Source organism: Acanthochromis polyacanthus, chromosome 18 (genome assembly GCF_021347895.1).
Source record: "Acanthochromis polyacanthus isolate Apoly-LR-REF ecotype Palm Island chromosome 18, KAUST_Apoly_ChrSc, whole genome shotgun sequence".
NCBI lineage: Eukaryota > Metazoa > Chordata > Actinopteri > Pomacentridae > Acanthochromis > Acanthochromis polyacanthus.
Genome location: NC_067130.1, coordinates 8,919,026 through 8,937,224, shown reverse-complemented (window position 1 = coordinate 8,937,224; position 18,199 = coordinate 8,919,026). Strand labels below are relative to the sequence as shown.

At 40.6% G+C, this 18,199-nt stretch overlaps 2 protein-coding genes across 3 annotated transcripts in view; both read right to left on the bottom strand.

Annotated features, from left to right (window-relative positions):
• Window positions 1-8,786, bottom strand: part of slc27a4 (solute carrier family 27 member 4) — a 25,063-nt gene extending 16,277 nt beyond the window's left edge. Inside the window, exons 1-4 of one of the 2 annotated variants that reach the window (XM_051938462.1) lie at window positions 8,769-8,786; window positions 3,130-3,291; window positions 401-611; window positions 116-299 (exon numbers count right to left, since the gene is read on the bottom strand). In XM_051938462.1, the coding sequence (XP_051794422.1) occupies window positions 116-299; window positions 401-611; window positions 3,130-3,290 (556 nt within the window). In that variant the 5' untranslated portion in view covers window position 3,291; window positions 8,769-8,786. Of the gene's footprint in view, window positions 1-115; window positions 300-400; window positions 612-3,129; window positions 3,292-4,602; window positions 5,023-8,768 lie in introns of those variants that run through there. The other variant, XM_022198204.2, reaches the window with a different exon arrangement.
• On the bottom strand, window positions 8,258-18,199 carry swi5 (SWI5 homologous recombination repair protein). The gene is made up of 5 exons (XM_022198200.2): window positions 16,017-18,199; window positions 14,971-15,019; window positions 14,765-14,868; window positions 13,230-13,324; window positions 8,258-8,861 (listed from the first exon to the last, which is right to left on the bottom strand). The coding sequence occupies exons 1-5, from the start codon at window positions 16,112-16,114 to the stop codon at window positions 8,797-8,799; spliced, it is 411 nt and encodes a 136-aa protein (XP_022053892.1). The 5' UTR covers window positions 16,115-18,199; the 3' UTR covers window positions 8,258-8,796.

Here is an 18,199-nt window from a genome sequence, read left to right as displayed (position 1 = left end):
CACCGCTCACTTCTCTTGTTACAAGAGGAAGCAGAACAGCATTCATCAGCGTAAGTAAATTCTGCATTGACTGTAAAGCTTTTCACATGTATCCAACTCTCCGCCGTTCTCTTACCGTCAGTGAGCTCCGATCCAAAAACCACAGCCTTTGCATTGGAGATGGTGACGCAGTGGACTAAGGCCTCTAGTCTCAAGTTGAAGTTGATGAGGGCGGCCTCTACTCCGATCTTCGCCATGCCCAACCACAGGCCCACGTACTGAGACCTGTTCTCCATGAACATGGCCACAACATCGCCATCCTAAAGGGAAAAAAAAAAACAAAAGCAGGTGTCAGACTTATTGGAGAAAGTTTCAACAGTTAACAGAAATCAGTTACTTTTCCTTCCATTCTTAGACTTACTCTGAATCCCCGCTCCAGCAGCAGGTTCGCCACCCTGTTGGAGTATTCATCCAGCTGTCGGAAAGTCCACCTCTCTCCAGTCCCCTCAAAGATGAGTGCCGTTTTGTCCCCGTAGCGTTGCACAGTTTCAGCAAAGATCTTGGGAATGGTGTTCTTCTCTTTGAGGTGGCGCCTGACGTTCATCTTCACCCGCAACAACACCCTCGCTGCGCTGAAGAAGCAAGGAAACACACTGTCAATAACGCTTCCCATAATAACTTCAAAATACATTAGTCAGTCCACCTGTTATTATTAGATTTGTACAGTTATGTTATTATGAGTATTGCAGCTGTGAAAAGAAATCCTTTTTTTGTCAGCTCGTTTTTTTTTTTTGGGTGGTTTCAAGAATGCTTTGACATCTGACGCTCAGCTGCTCAGAAACTAATCTGGCAAGAATGTCTCTTCAGGCAGAAAAGTTTTCAAAACAGCCACCATCTGCAACTGCGTAAACCAGTAATGTGACTTAAGACAATTCAATGTACCTCACATATAACCCTAAACTCTGAATGTTGTAATTAAATGTGCAGAAACTAATCACTTCAGCTGCACATGGGGATAATAACTAAAAACGGTTTGCATTTGAATTCATAGTAATAAGATCCTCAAATCAAAACACCTTCCATCTCATCTACAGCTGTAATTGACAGACTATGGCCATTTATTATCTATACTGTACACTAGACATAAAATATTACAGCGGACTTTTCCCTTTTAACTGGGTCAAAGGGGTAAAATCTGCACAGATGGCAAATTTCAATACCTTTATGGGCATTTATGGTGCAAAGGTAAAGGTAATGTTAATCCTCTTGAGTAGAGAACAACTACAAAAACATCATAAAAACACAATAAGCCAAGTTACACTGAGGTCGCGATGATATGCTTATCATATCAAACAGGATTACCTTAATGTTGGGGACAGATATCTAGAATTTATTGGTGGTACAGTTGTTCCATTTGTACATTTGCCCACAATAAAGCTGTCTGGGGTTCTTTTTATTGCAACAGATGAGCTATGTGAATTCTACACTCCATGGTAGACTTTTGCCCTAAATCAGACCTGCAGTAAAACTATTATGATGACGGTTTCTTCATTCATGTTCACTGGAGGAGTTTCTTATTGACAGCCAGTGCAGAGGCTTCACGCCTACCAAACCACCCACCGACAATCACTAAACTTGCAGAGATAGAATTGTGTGTCCTGGAGGTTAACATCAAAGTCATAATGGTGACTTTTATGGAGTGAATACCAGAGTTAACCCACATTACTCATTAACAACTTATGAGTCATTGTGGAGAAGGCGTGTAAATATAATGAACGTTTAATCTTGAGACTTTAAATATTGTCAGCAGAAACACCAACAGCATTATCTGGACCGCACTTACAGATGGAGCCTGTACAAAAAAGCAGCATTAGCTGTGGCACATACTTGTGTATCACATGACCATTCAGCAAAACGTCAGTAGACCATACCCTCGAAAACTGCAGCCTTAATCTCTCTAACCGATAAGAGAAATGATAAGAGGAAATAATGGGGTCACAGATTGACGCTAATCGCAACTCTGGCAACAAGATGCAAAAAGCCCATCTTTTACAATTTCCTGTTTAACCTGGAGCAGTTAAGGAAAAACGGAAGTTAACCACAAACCAATGACCCTCGCAACCTCCATCTGTAAATATTGGCTTTAGGTAAGACAGTTAAAACATGCGCTCCCCCCTCCCATCCTCTCCATTTTCCTTGGGCTAACATATTTCAGTCTACCTGTCTCCCTCAGCATCGGCTTTCAAACTAGGTCTGTAGTTGAGGAGTCTCAGGTTGTGTGTTGAGTTTTTCTCATCGCTGTTTTTGAAGAAGACGGTCGACATTTTTACAAAGCTATTATTATGAGAGCTGCTAAAACTGACTACAAAGACGTAAAACTGCAAATATGCTCAACATTTCAAGTTATGTATTCAGACTGTAGCTATGTGTGAATGTTTTTAATAATTAACTGAGACATCATTACTGTGCACCACCGTGAGTCATATCATTGTATTATCACATATCCGTCCTTTGAGAGGTGACAAATGATAATTCTAATTTAAAACCCTGCTCTGGTTGCATTAATATCGCTGCAAGAAGACAAGGCAAAGACTAGAAATGATGATGTTCTCATAATATACGGCACTTTTTATGGTAAATATTTGTCAAACACAACAGTCTAAGGTTTTGATTTGACCGAATACAACCATCTTCAGGGATCTTAATTGCTAAAATGACTATAATAGCCTGGACAGTGACATGTTTTACAATATTCTGGATTTTGTGAGTATCCAATTAGGAGAATTTGGCAAGAAAAAGTGTTGTTGTAGAGCTTTGATTCCCTAAGTTTTCAAACAGTGCAGTGACACCATGACAGAGCTTCAGTTCTACTACTCTTCACACCAATTAAAGCTATGAGCTCCCAAATTAAAGCTGAGGTTCAGCACTTACAGTCATTGTTTCACTTGAGGTGCAATGTTCTGGAAGCAGAGCCAAAATTGTGGAAAATTTGTCAATGTCAAAGCACTCAGAGGCTGCACTATGTTCTGGCAAACTGTTAAGAGGTGGGACAGAAAAAAACTGAGTAGAAATAAAGGAGTAAACTGATAACCGGAACATTTCCATGCGCTGTGTACATGTCATTAACCCAAAACCCCCTCCACTGCTTACTGTAAGTCTCTGCCGACTGTTCTGGCGAAAATCTGCAGAAACTTCCATCCTCCGCTTCCCAGGTAGAAGATCAGGACGGCCGGAAGAACTTGGTACCAAGGCAGGCCCACCAGCAGCCTCAATACGAACAGCAGGACCGTGCAACATGCCAGACGCATCATCCTGAAAGAATGCACACACACATATAAATAGAAACAGATAATGGCAGCAGACCGTGCCTAGTAATCACCTACATTTCAGACCAAACAGCAGTTCAGTAGGGGAAAGGTTATGTGTGGTTGAAGTGAGCAACAGAGATCTTTAATCTGCATCCTCACAGCGGTCTGAAAGCTAACCACAAGAGAATGTTATCGAGTAAGATGTGAACTTGCTGTAAAAGCTTATGAATGTTTTCCTCCTGGATGAACCTTGTAAGCAACCATGATGAGGTAAAGCTACAAACAGAAGTGTGAAACCTTTTTTTTAGATTTACAAGGCTGGGAAGACCCTTGAATTTTCTTTGCTTTTGTAAGTGAAAAAAGGATCTTGAGGAAAGCTTCATTCAAAGCTGACAGTCGGTAGTAGCAGCAGAGAGCAACAAAGGACACGGCATGTGTTGACATAGATGCCACCTGATAGCTGGAAACATGATCCTCAAAGAGCAAACGATAGCGCTACATGTCTGCGGATTATCTATTCATTCGCAGGAGAGCATAAATGAACTGCTCTTTTTGGGGTTTTGTCAAGACGCTGATTCTTGCTGCTCTGCATGTGGTGATGATAATGCTAATTCAATCACTCCTCTGCTAAAACGTGAACCAGCGGTCTGTGTGGGCGATCAAATTACGTGATGGGATGTCACACGTGAAGAGAAATTACGTGATGGGATGTCACACGTGAAGAGAAAAGAGGAGATGCGTTAAGGGGGCAGTCGGTCGCCTGATCAGTGTGAGAAAAGAGCTTCATCATTTGCTGCTGCTGCTGCTAACCCGGAAATTTCAAAGGCGCGTAGCATCATATTGCGGTAGAGGGTAAAGCAATGATAAAGCCTCAGCCCAGTGAGGTGAGACTACACCACACCAGCCTGCCATGTGCGCCTCGGACCGGGCCTTTGATTGTGTCCCGGTTGGAGCATATTTACGGCGCTAGCCTGATGTAGGTTATCATGGTAACAGGCGCGCCTGATGCGCAGCGTATTGCGCGCATCGGCTTAAAGGAAGCGGATGGACAGTGTGACAGCAGAGCTCTAGTAGGATGAAGAGCCACGCTGTGTCCACAAAATTTACCTCTCGTGGACGGCGTGACATTAAAACAAACCTCCTGTTAGCGCAGTTTTAAAAATCGACCCTCAAAGGTTCGCCAAATGCGCTTTTCTGCCCCGTTCTTCTCGCATAAAATAACCTATCCAATCCGCCGAGTTGCACATCGCGGGGGCGCTTCAGCCCGCCTGGGCTGTGGCCGGGACGCTTTCTTTCTTTTTTTTGGCCAACATACCTTGCAGCACCTCGATCACACCGTCACAAGCATGTAGGTGCGCAGAAATCCAAACTCGTCGTGCGCGATTCCACCTTGATCGGCTTACAGGCTGCCCGGGTCGCCCCCCTGCGCTCGTCACCGCCGCTCGGTCGCCTTTTGGACAGAGAAACGCACAGAGACAACACGCACTGGGATCCCTCCTGTCGTTAACGGCACAACGACCTGCTGCTGCGGCGGCTGCTCCTCCAAAATCTCCCGGCGGTGAGCGTCGACTTTGACCCCGTGATCATCGTCCGTTCATTGTCGCGATCATTTATATCATTCCCGGGTTCATTGTGACCGATAAGCTCGCTAGCAGGCGTAATTCAAATGACCTTATAATTTTCTTAGTTGCGCCCGCCCCGCAGCTGTCAGCGTCAAATCAGTGAATCAGGAATAAGCGCAGACGGACGCGCGTCTTGGCCAATGGAGAGGAGCCGTTTGTCACACATCCCATCCGGCGGGGGCGGGGTTTGCGGCACTGGAGAGGAGGAAATGCGGTCCAGGGCCCTGCTCGGTTGCCGACAAGGCAGCCCGGGCAGCGATAAGGCCCTGATGCGGATCCTTTTGGCGTAAAGTGAGTCCTGCCTCCCTCCGTCCATTCATTAGGCCGCTGCTGCTCTTTAAAGCTGTCAACAGAGGGGGACCCGTGGAGGAGCGAGGAATGAGGACGAGCAGGGTGTCAGACAATAACCAGGAGGGCTCAGAAATGTGCTAGTGAAGACCAAAGATCTGCTGTAAAAACTACCAGCCTGCAACCAGAGACCTCACACAGCTCTGGCTGCAGACTAAAAATCTGCAGCTGTTGTTGCGCTAAATGTAGCTTAGATACATTTCATGCCAAATCTGATTTGTTCAGAATTTTATTTGACCTTTAGGTTTCTTTTGACTGGAAATGGACTCAAGCACAGTAAAACATTGTGCTTGAGTTCTTAACAACAAACTGTTTCTGTTTATGTTTGCATTTCTATCAAAAATACCATTTAAAAATGATTCATAACTCTAAAAATTCTCACAAATTAATAAAAAATAGCCTCTGTGTCATTCCAAAGACCAAGAAAGGCTGATAACCAATATTTGGCGACGTGTAATGTTTTACGAGTATGTGATAGCAGAGAACCTGTCATTCATATCTAGACTTTGTCATTAATAAGAGTAACTATCACTAAACATGTAAAACAGAAATAGGAATGACTAAATCTGGATGCTCTCCTCAGTTTGTCAGATTGACTGATCAGTTTGTCTCTCGCAATTTTGTCTGCAGTTTTTCTGTTTTCTTAATTTTTCACTGTTTTGTCATTTTTATTGCCCACTTAGGTCCATATCTTCAAGTATTAAGCCATTAGCTTAGCTTTAGCCACAGTGACAGGAGCTAATTTCCGTGTTTGTGGCAATGGCTTGTGTTTCTTGTTCTGTTTTTGCAGTCTCTGCTTAAGAGACAGAGAGGGGAGACTGCATCAAACCTGAAGTAGCACATTTAATTTATCAATAACCGATCTGTTTGGGGGAAAAAAAACAATACAGATAATCAGAAAATGCCAACTGTTGGAAACAATAATCAGCCAGACTGATCATTTCTACCATGTTATAGATCTTTCTAATAAGTATAAATTAAGAACACCTGACCCAGTAGTTACCTAGTCACTTCCTAGTCTTCTTCCTGAAGACCTTTGGTTGTGTATTGTGGCTACCCAAGTGTTTTCAGTCGTCATTTGGGACCAGCCCAAAGCATGACTCAAAAAGTGCATGTTTTTCAAAGCTGTAAGAAATCTCAAATGTTGAGGTAGGAAGCCAAAAGTGACCCATGTTCTGGCCAAGAGAAGTGCTGCAAGAGGCCAGGAGGAATCCAAGGATAACCACCAAGGCCATCTAAATAAATCAGACAAATTCTGGTACCAACATCTCAAGGCAGACGGTGCAGAAGGATGAACTCTTCTCAAAGAAAGGCAGACAGAAGCTCATGTAGCCTTTGGCAAAGCTCAGCTATACAAAAACTAAAGCTTTTGGTCATCACTGCAGTGGTTGGATAAGATGTAAATGTAACTTAGTTTGGCAAAAGAAAGGAAAAATATTTAACAGTCAAGCCTGGTGGTGGGAATGTAATGCTTTGGGGAGGTTTGAGCTATTGGACTGAGGACTGTGTTAAAATTCTGGAGGAAAACTTGGGTTTTGGTGCTTCAAACAAGCCAATGGTCCAAAAGATACAGCCAAAGTGGTGAAGAAACGGTTAATAGAAAACACAACCAACATTTTGGAGCAAAGCAACTTGGAGTCAAAACCTGAAAATCTGTGTGACGGGAAAGGCTTCCAACCCAAAAGCTCTGGAAATCATCACAACGAAGGAGTGGTTCACAATTCTAATGGAGACACTCAAAGAGATCTTGTAAGAACTGTTTTATTTGAAAAGTTCTTTGCCACTAATTACTGAGAAAGACTAGGAATGTTTTTGAACATGGTTATTTTTAGTAAAAATATAAAAAAACTAAAAAAAACGTAAAGCAGCTTAATTTCATTGTCAACATCTCCAACAACCTCTTAATGTAATTTCTCGCCACAAGAAACCTATTGGTCAAATAAAAATTCATTATAAATGAATATTTTGCATTGGTATGAACAATTGTGGGATTCACGATCTGCTTAATTTCCCACACGGACTGACTGCCAAGAAATTTGCCTACCTTAAGGCCTTGTATAGGCCTGTTTTTTTGCCAACTACTGACATTTTTTTTTTTGCTTTCATGCTTGCTGCAACTTGCAGACGTGTCCTGTAGCCTGCAATAACAACAGAACAACACAAGGAGGCTGATATTTTACAGTGTTCATTAGAGCAATGTGACATGTCATGAAGCACATTGCATAACCAGGGAAGATTACAAAAGGTCTACTATAACAAACCACCACAGGTCACTGGTGCAGGCCAGCAGAGGTTACACTCCCAGTGGTCTTTAATTAATGGAGACACACTTATGTGGAAATTCTTACAAAACTTGTTATGTGTAACCCATTTCTCAAATCGTTGATTGTATCTGCAGCAATACCCGTATAAAAGTCAGAGTTTCGGACACCTTAGTCAGCATTTATCACACAGTTCCATCTGAACAAGCAGCATATTGCAAACACCCCAGTGTGTGAGATGGTAAATGAATGACAGGTGGTGCAACAATGAGGATAAGAGAATAAGATGAGCTTTGACCAGCAGATGAGAGATAAAAATGCACACCTACACATTTTTCAACATACACTAAATTTGATGAGAGAGAAGACACACAACACTAAACTAAGCATTGAGAGGGTTGAGAAACTCTGCTGATATCAGTTAGAGAAGACACACTATCAGTGGTTGTCGGACAGATTAGGGCACACCCATGACATTACGCCACTTCTATTTTGTTCAGGTCATGTGTAATGAATGTTGCAGGCAAAGAGAACATTTTTAGATTAAGGAAGTTGGTACCAAAACCTTTTTTGGTTAAATTTTTTAGATGACCTTGTGGAGATATACAGGAAACTGTGAATGAGTTTGACACTTGCCTTGCTTGAATTTTTTAAAAAGTGGGTGGGACTAACAAGGAGAATATTGCCACAGTAACAGTTTGTACAAGCAAGTGGAGACTATTAAAATTAATAAAATGCATCTATTTCCAACAGTCACGCTGCCCCTTTAATGCATGTACTTGAATAAATATCAAAAAAGTTTAACACTCCAACATTCTGTGAACAAACCCAAAGTTAGAGAAATAAATGCCATTCATGCAGTAATCATCCACATATGTATCTAAAGCTCAAACGTGAAGACAAAACAAGTCCTTGGAAAGTCCGCTCAATAGCATTTACACTAGGATGGGAAAAACGCCACATAAACATTTCTATCGTGTCACTGCCTCGAAGTAAAGTTTTAACAGCCAGCATGTTTTAAATATCATGCCTGCATGCTGGACTAACCCCATTCTTGTTTATTTATCACTCCCAATAACCAAATCTCTCTCTGCAAAGAAGTGAAAACTAAATCACCAAGAGAAAAAAACCTCTCCCTGCAAAGACGCATAGCTGCTCCATCTTTAGTCCATATCCAACGATAAAAAAGTGCTCTCAACGGTATGTAAACTTTACTCCTCTCTCCCTGTGGTGTGAGGGACCAATCTCACCAATGATGTTTCACTCTTTTCTTTTTCTTCAGTCATCCAGTTCAAGGCCAAAGTGTGTGTAGAGATCTCGTGTGGTGGTCCCCCTCAGAGCAGCTGCAAGACATGCGAGATTACAGGGTCAGCTCTTTCTAGTCTCCTTTTCAAACAATCCACATAACATTAAACAGACCAAGACCACAGCGCCAAGAAACTGAATCCCTTTAACACAAGGCTTATACTTGGTTAGAAGCTAAAACACACCTTATACCATGGGCCATCTTAACACTTATTTTAATTTCAGCTTAAAAAGGAGTATCACCGTTTTTCACAGTGTATCTCGTATATTGATCCTCTTAACGTACAATTAAGGTAGTCCCACTGGACACATCTTGGTCTCTTTTATATAATGCAGAACAAAAGTACACTGAGCTGAGCTGCGTTCAGGGTCATAAAGGGACCTGCTTCTCCTGCACAGAGGGCTGACAAAGCAGCAGCATTTATTAGTACAGTACACTAATGCACTGTACTAGCAAAATTCTACCAAGGCTGAAAATGATTAGATTTTATTGCTTTTTAACAGGTAACTTTTTTCGATCAACCTCTAAATAATTTGTAGTCTAATATTGTCCAAAATAATCATTTGATGAGTTGCTGATCACAGTTGATCATAATTACCACTGGTGATTTCAAATAGTTTTTGTCAAAGACACAAAATATTGAAACAAAAGGGATATGAAGAAGAAAAGAACATGCCAAAGGGAGAAGAGAAAGCAGCTGTTTGATGTATTCTCCTGTTTAATAACTTATTTTTTAATACTGTCTCACTCTCTCTTTCACATACAGTGCTGCGAAAATTTATAGTCCCAAAATATGGGAGGACAGCTTCAAAAATACTGAAATAATATTTTTCACTTATAAATGAACTGGATATAAACTTCCTCCAATCAGCATGTGATGGATAACCCTTTGCCTTTAAGATACAACAAAGACTCATGGGTACATATTCACACACATTTTCATTTTCAGTGCACTTGGTAGGTAGGTTGCTCCAACTTCTTGGAGAGCTTTCCAGAGTTTCTCTGTGGATTCACACCATCTCAGCTGCTTCTGTCTCTTTATGTAATCCCAGCTGACTCCATGATGTTGAGATCAGGGCTCTGGGGGACCATACATCTGGTACAAGACTCTTTGTTCTTGTTGCCACTGTCACTGTCTGACAGTATGTTAGGGGTCGTTGTCTGCTGCAGCTAAATGTCTAAAGTGCCTAAAACCTTTGCACAGCACTGTTTTCTTCTAACATTGACTGTTTTTGAACAACAGCTTAGCACTTAAGAGACGCAACCGTTCCTTTTACCTTATGCAAATTAGATCCAGTCAGTAAAGGTTGGGATGAAGCTTGAGGGCATTGAGTAACAATGAGGTTCAGTAACTTGTTATATTGTCAATTATCTTTGTGTCTGAAGGGTTTTCATGTTAAAATCTAAGGATTTGAAAAGGAGTTTAACTTGTCTGTTGTCTTCACTGACATTTCACAAGATTTCATTATAGAATTTAATCCGCCGGAATACAAATGTTTTTACTAAATGACTGAATGTATTATGTAACCTCGCCAGGAAGCCAGGAATAACACTGTTGATAACATATAGCTTAGTCTCTTAGAAATAATTAACAATAATAAGTTTTGACCAAAGCTGAGAATCAAATATACTGTGTATATTCATTTTTATATATATTTAACAATTAACCAACAATGTAAATACACAGGCGCCTATTATTCTGTTACCACGTACAAACAGTTAACCTATTTTTCATGCAGTGTTGATTTAAAAATATCCTCAATCAGATGTGCTATATTTACAAATGTAACAGTCACTCTCTAAATAACAAAATCAAACCATTTGTCAGGGAAGTGAAACAGAAATGGTTGTAAATTGGTACAAATTTTTAACATTTTCAAGATTAGATATGAAATGAAAACAATGACATTTTTAAGTGAAAGTGACTGTAATATCCTGACCAACAGACGGACAGTCAGTCACAAAGGGACGGTTGTCTTTAGAGGGTACTGCAGGACATCTCTGCTCTCCTCTGTCACTCCACAGTCTGCCCACCCATCTCCTCCCTCTCAGAATAACGGCATACAGTAACAACAGCATCTCAGTGTCTGAGTGTAAACTCTTTGTGAAAGTGTCTGAGAGAAAGTGTGTGAGATAGATAGAGAGAGAGTGAGCAGGAGGGATAGAAGAGGGAATGACTGCACGTGTTTGTGTTTAGCCGTGTGCATTTGTGAATGTATGCATGTATCTACAGACATAGCGATTGTGTGTCAGCGTGTGAGTGATGTGAAAGACTGCTATTGTGTCACAGGGGAAATGCCACCTCCGTTCACTAAGAGGTCATTATCATCTCGACTCCCCACTGTACTGACAGAGAATTTAAAGAGACATCAAGCCTTCAACTTACAGCACAGATTTAGTGTGAGAGTTTGCCAAAGATTTCTACTTAAACTACAGCAGAAGTAGGAATCAAGTGGCTCTAGAACACCCACAGGAATGCCTAATTATCTGTAAACATGTTCCACTAAAACCAGATTTTATTTAACGTCACACACCAGCATATAAATGGAGATACAAAGTCATGAGACGAGTAGTGACTGTAGTGCAACTTGGCCATGATTCACCAAAACTTTCCTAACAGTATGAAAGGTGTGACCTTCTACCCGCTTCCTCAACTTTACGTAGTTGCATCACATGCACCCGAAAGTATTTAAAAGACAGATATTACAATAAATAGTGTAGAGCAAAGGTGAAACACCCGCATGGAAGTTTGACTTCTTTGAGAAAGGACAGGAATGTGCTGACAGTCTGAAACTGGTGTATTAGCAATAACATAATAATTTGAAGACCAAATCTAGCACCTGATATCAGTTTTGATCAATATTAGCCAAAAATGACTGGACACAGAAAATTAAAAGAGTTTAAGTAATAATTTATGTAGGACGAAGAGAGAATCTAAACAGTTATCCGCAATATTACAGATAATTCAACCATTTACAATTTTTTCTCTGAAGTGTCAATCATATGAGTTTGACAGTTTTGTAGTCAGGCCAATGCATTCTAAATAAAAACATATTCATTGTTGTGGGACTCAGTGGAGTAGTGGTTAGCACTTTCGCCTTGCTGCAAGAAGATCCCCAGTTCAATCCCTGGGATCTTTCTGCATGGAGTTTGCATGTTCTCCCTGTGCATGCGTGGGTTTTCTCCGGGCACTCCGGCTTCTTCCCACAGTCCAAAAATATGCTGAGGTTAACTGATGACTCTAAATCGGCCGTAGGTGTGAATGTGAGTATGATTGTTTGTCTGTATATGTAGCCCTGCGACAGACTGGCGACCTGTCCAGGGTGTCCCCTGCCTTCGCCCGAGTCAGCTGGGATAGGCTCCAGCACCCCCCGCGACCCTAGTGAGGATAGTGAGGTGTATAGAGAATGGATGGATGGATGTTGTGGGACTAAATACTGTCTATGGTAAATAAAAATGCCTTGGCTTTTGATTCACCAGTAAGAGGAAAACACACCTCTCTGCTGCCCTCTAATGGTTGGCTCTAGAACAACTTGAACTATATTCTAACCTGACTAACTCAAAGACCATCATTTTAGCTCACATTTTTCCTGTGTCCTATGGTTGTATACCAGGTTTTATGAGTATATTCCTTTTCAATTTTACAATGTCAGTATTCTTAGACATGCTGCTTTAAAGATCCATACCACCAATATAGCAATGTCAGGTACTAGAATGTCACAATGATGCCTTTTTATGATCATGTGGCAAATCTGTCTTTCCTTGTTCTTAAGCGTCTCTGCTATTTACAAGAATCTCAGGCAGTGAAGCAGTTTTCGGTGAAACTACCACACCTTTATGCGATTTGTTTACTTTGGTCCAAATCACACCAGAAAAAGGCATATTGCTGGATGTCTCATGTAGTCTGCTTAGGGTTCACACTGCCTTTTAATAGATGAGCAACGAGGTGTTACGATGACTCACACAGACAGACCACTCATTCAGCTGACAGTTTTGATCAGCTGTCGTCTAGCAACACTTTTTTTTTTTGGTGTGGGTGGTTTGCAGTGAAATAGTTGAAATGAACTTCAAGCAACTGGGCTACAACCGCCGTGGCTTTGAAAAAGGCCGATGTTATGGGAGGAGAGGAGGTATCTTCTAACCCTCTAAATGAGAAGCAATGATCATACTGATCTGGTCAAAAGGACTAAACTAAGTTAAAGAAGAAACTCTCTGTTGGACGACTCAGTCAAAAATGGCTGAGGGCTGTATGAAGTTTTTAAGTAAGATACATTTAATTACCTGACAGAGGTTAGTGTCAAATTTAGATTGGTAGGTATACAAACATTAGAAAAAGATGTGCATTGCAACTTGCTTTTAAATGCTACCAAAAACTACTGAAGTGAAATGTCCGTGTTTCTCTTACCAATACGGCCAAGGAGTGATTGTCCAACGTCTTTGATGTCGTTGTATTCATGCAACATGTCGATATGATGCTCCAGCTCGTCTACTCTGTAGCCCCTGGAGAAACACACAAACAGAACTGGTGAAACACAAAAGCAGATTTGTGCAAATGTTCCTATACAGGCAGAGGAACCAAAATATTTACATATCAAAAAGAGGCAAATACTATGAATTCAGACAGTACTATACAGTGTATAGCAGAAGACATCAATGTAAGTATTTAGGGAAAATGTTAATGGGGTCATCACTGGGTCAGTATATAATTTGTGGGACCTTTTGTAACATAGTTGACAGTTAATATAATTGACATTTTTGCTATTTTCAAGACTAAAATCAACATGGCTGCCTATAACCAAACACCACATGGCATTTTTACAGATTTTTTTTTTCCAAAATACTATATATACATCCATCCATTCTCTATAGACCGCTTTATCCTCCCTAGGTTCGTGGGGAGTGCTGGAGTCTATCCCAGCTGACTCAGGCGAAGGCAGGGGACACCCTGGACAGGTCACCAGTCTGTCACAGGGCTACATATACAGACACACAATCACATTCACATTCACACCTACGGGCAATTTAGAGTCATCAATTAACCTCAGCATGTTTTTGGACTGTGGGAGGAAGCCGGAGTGCCCGGAGAAAACCCACGCATGCACAGGGAGAACATGCAAACTCCATGCAGAAAGATCCCGGGCTCAGGCCGGGACTCGAACTAGGGATCTTCTCGCTGCAAGGCAAAAGTGCTAACCACTACTCCACTGTGCAGCCCATTATATATACAATTGAGTGAAATTGAAAGTTATTTATAAAGATATTGTAGTAAATAAATCCACACTTGACTCACACTACTTTATATTAAATAACTCAGAAAGCCTTGGAGTCTTCCAGTCTTTTCTTCAGGAGGAAATGACATCATGTGGAGCAGGTCATGTGATCTGGAATTAACACACTTCCTTGAGAGGTGTTTTTGTAATGGGGAACTTAGTTGAAAGTGAATTCTCAGACACAGATATAATTTGTTATTTTCCATATAAAATTTGATATATTGGCAAAAAAAGAAATATCTGTCATGATTATGTCAACTTAAAAAAAGAACACAATCAAAACAGTTTTTAAATAATCTCATTTTATTATTGTTTAGCTAATTAGAAGGTGGTTGTTATTCAATTTGGACAGTTATTTAGTTGGCATTTTAGTGATATTCAGTCATTATTTATTAATAAGTAATTGTTTCCATAATAAATAATTCTGGAATTTGTAAAGATGTGATCATAATGAACAAAAACATTTTTGTTTTTAATTTCTAACAAAAATGTATGCAAGGTATATTCCATGGACTTCAAAAGTCCCTCAATTATATATTGACCCCACTATTGATTCCCTGCACACTGATATTACGCTTAATCGTGATTATATATGCTTAATTTTAACTCATACCATTCAAGTTGCACCTCAAAGAGCAAACTACAGGAAGACAAACACAGCTGTACTCACTCAGCCTCCAGCTGTGCTATCTCTGTGTCCAACTGCTCCCTTCTCCTCTCCAGCTCTGCGACCTCCTCAGCAGGGCTAACTTTAGCACTCTCTGTTACTTGAAGCTGTGAGGTGCAAAACCGACAACCGTGATAGTGGAATTCATATGCAGGAAAACATACATGATTTAGAGTGTGTGTTAGAGACAAGAAAGTGGAGTTACTTACAGGTGATTTGAAGTGGGACTGAACTCTCTTAAACTTTGAGAATGGAGTTCTAAGGAAAAAGGAAACTATGTTGAATACTGGCAGAATAAAGTGTCTTTGAAATGACTGGTTATTAAATATATATATATATATATATATATATATATATATATATATATATATATATATATTATAAAATTTTCCAAAATAAATCCTAATGAACAGCTTTGTCAACAAGAACTTATGGTCAACAGATTTATAGCAAGAGTGCACAACATAAAACAATATTTTGCTAGCTATGGAAAATTACTTTAATTCTCAATTTTAGGCAGGCAAATTGACTTTTTTTTCTGACTCTTGAAGATGTTTCTCTCAGCCAAGTGACTTCCTGAGTTCTAATTTGAATAGCAGGGAGTTAGGTATTTGCTCTCACCCCCAAATAACATGATTTCTTCTATTTGATGCTGTGCCGTTTTTTATGGATTTTTAAAACTGACTTAATGAGGGTCCAGTTTTGAAGTCGGGTTTCTTTTCTTTGTCTTGGAAGGGACATTCTCAGTCCAGAGGTGTAAGATTAAGATTCTAAAACCCCACACTTCAAGCTCTAGTGGGCGGTGAAAGTCAAACAGTAGGTATTGGTCTGTGTGCATGTAGGTTCCCAGTAAACTTCAGTAGAGTCACATCTGTCCTCCTCAATGTGCAAAACATAGCCCAAAAAAGGCAGTACATTTTCCAGTACCGGTGATTCTCCGCCATTCAAATAATATCAGTATATCTGAGATGCAGTAAGCATACTTATGTAGTGTTCAGTCATACTTTTAATTCTATCCTGCAGCATTAAGCCACTAAGCCTTCCTGTTGACTGAGAGACAGCAGGTCCGATTTGTGTCCTTTTTGTGGCACCGCTGCGGTGCCACAAAAAGTGTCACTGCACAGTGGCATTAACCGTGGCACCGCGGCGGTGCCACAAAAAGTGTCACTGCTCGCTGCCAGTGCCACAAATCGGTCTTGCCCCTACTGCGTTGACTAGCGCTAACTTGCTAACGTTAAGCTAACTGCAAACTTACCTTTTCATTCCTCCTTTATTCGTGTCGTTTCCCTCCGGCGTCGAAACTGGACAATTATTTGTAACACCGTGGGTTTTAACGGACTCCTCTGCGTTCATACTGCAGTAGACGTAACGGAAATATGCGTGTTATGGTTGTTTTAATGAAAAATACAGCAGCAGTAGTTAAACACAGGAAGGGAGGAAGTTTGCAGTTCGCGGCTGATGGGAAGCAGACTCATGGAGGAATTTAATTGGCTGTTGGAAGCGAGAGGCGGGACATGGAGGAGACTGGTAACCATGGTAACAGACAACAATGTGAAACTCCTTCCTTTGGGCTGTGCTGATGGTTTGGGAAGATTTTATTGTTTTTTCTGGATGAGTATTGACAAAATACCACCATAAACAATCTCAGGTTGTATTTCTGGCTTCGTAAAGGATACTGTAAATGATTAAAAGTTAGTTTCATAACTGCAAAGCATGTGAAGTAAATACACAAAATGACTGTAATAAAATCTGTATTGTAAACAATAGTCATTGATGCATTTAAGTAGCTAATGGTTCCTATCAGCTGTTCAGCAGATGCCACTACACTATTAAAGGGTTAAAAGTAAGGGAAAACCAATATCAAATTAATTAAAATTACTGCTTTAAAAGTTAAAGTGACAATTTTTTTTTATCACCGTTTAATCTGAGTCAGTTTAAAATGTCAGAATTCCAGAGCCAAGGTGAAATCTTTGGATGTCTTGTCCTTATTAACCATCAGATGGCGACAAAGTACTGCTTAACTTTGCTCCTTTATTTCTCTCCATCACACTTGTTTCTCTTTCACAACACTCCCTGACTCTCTCTCTTTCACTCTCTCCCTCTTTATCAACCCACACACTTCTTGACTGAGAAGAATATTGCATAATCAGAGAATGATGCCGTGGCATATATTCATGAGCTGATCTAAACTGAGTGTACTCTGGACGGCTCACCATCCAAGCTGCTTCTCAGACTGATTCAAAGCCACCAGCACTCTAAATCTAAATCGGCGGCGGATTAACAAAGGTCACGTTCAACCCACAAAAACACACAAACATACACTTTTCCACCACATATTGGGGCCAGATTTTTTTCCAGTTCAGCTCACTGGTCAAGTACAAAAAAACAGGAGAAGATTTGAATCTTAAAACAACCACTGTGATAGACAAGCTTCACAGACACAAGAGAAGGATGATGCACAAAGAGAAAGGCAGACAGAATGTGTATCTAGGGGAGCTGATGTTGGGGATGTGGAGGACATAAAACCCAGTCCATTCTGTGTTATGTCCTCAGGATTCATTGCTTATTTATCAGTTGTTGTACAGAAACAGAGAGGGTGGGGAATGAAAAATTCAGACAAGAGCCATGGCCTTTCCTCCTTTCAGAAATTGCAATATTACACACACTTGGCAGTAATGGCTCCTGCATGCAGTCATGTCTATGTGTGAGCAAGAGAGATTTATGGTGGATGGCAGATTCTCGCCATCTCTGCCACAGCAGTAACTATCTGTAAGGCTCTCTGTGTTTGCATCATCAACATCACATATCCTGAATGGCTTCTACCTCTAAGTGTTTTTTAATGAAAGACATACGGATGCACACAAATTCCTGCAGTAATGACAGTGTTGTTTCAGTGTCACGGCAAGTATAACACCTGCCATCTTGCTAAAATGAATAAGTGTCGTCCGTGTTATGTCGCTTGGACTTTTGAGCAGAGTCTGAGAAAAGTGCTCCCTCCTAATGTGCTACCAACCTTTCAAAGCTTGGATATAAATTTATTTATTTTTGCCAGTCTGGCAGATGTCCATGTTGGTGGAAAAAGCTCTTAGGAATGCCAAAATAAAGTACTCAGGTATTAGCAAGCAATGGTCCCTAATGGATGGTGAAGTTTGCCACATTTATTCAAGGCGCTGTTGTTGATGCCCTTAGGTCGTCCTTTGTTAGAGCTTAGAGCATCTTTACAGAATATGCAGTAGAAATTGCTGTTTCTTTCCAGGAATACTGCGCTTTGTGAATATAGCTAGATATAGTCAGATGTGCATAGGTGGATAATTTGATGCTTACTGGCTGGTGGCTGCATATAGACTGGACATAAAGATGGACAAACAGTGGAAATTGTGGTGGCTTTGGTTGTTGCAAAAAGGTGAAGAAGTGAAAACATTTCTGGGTCTGGATAGT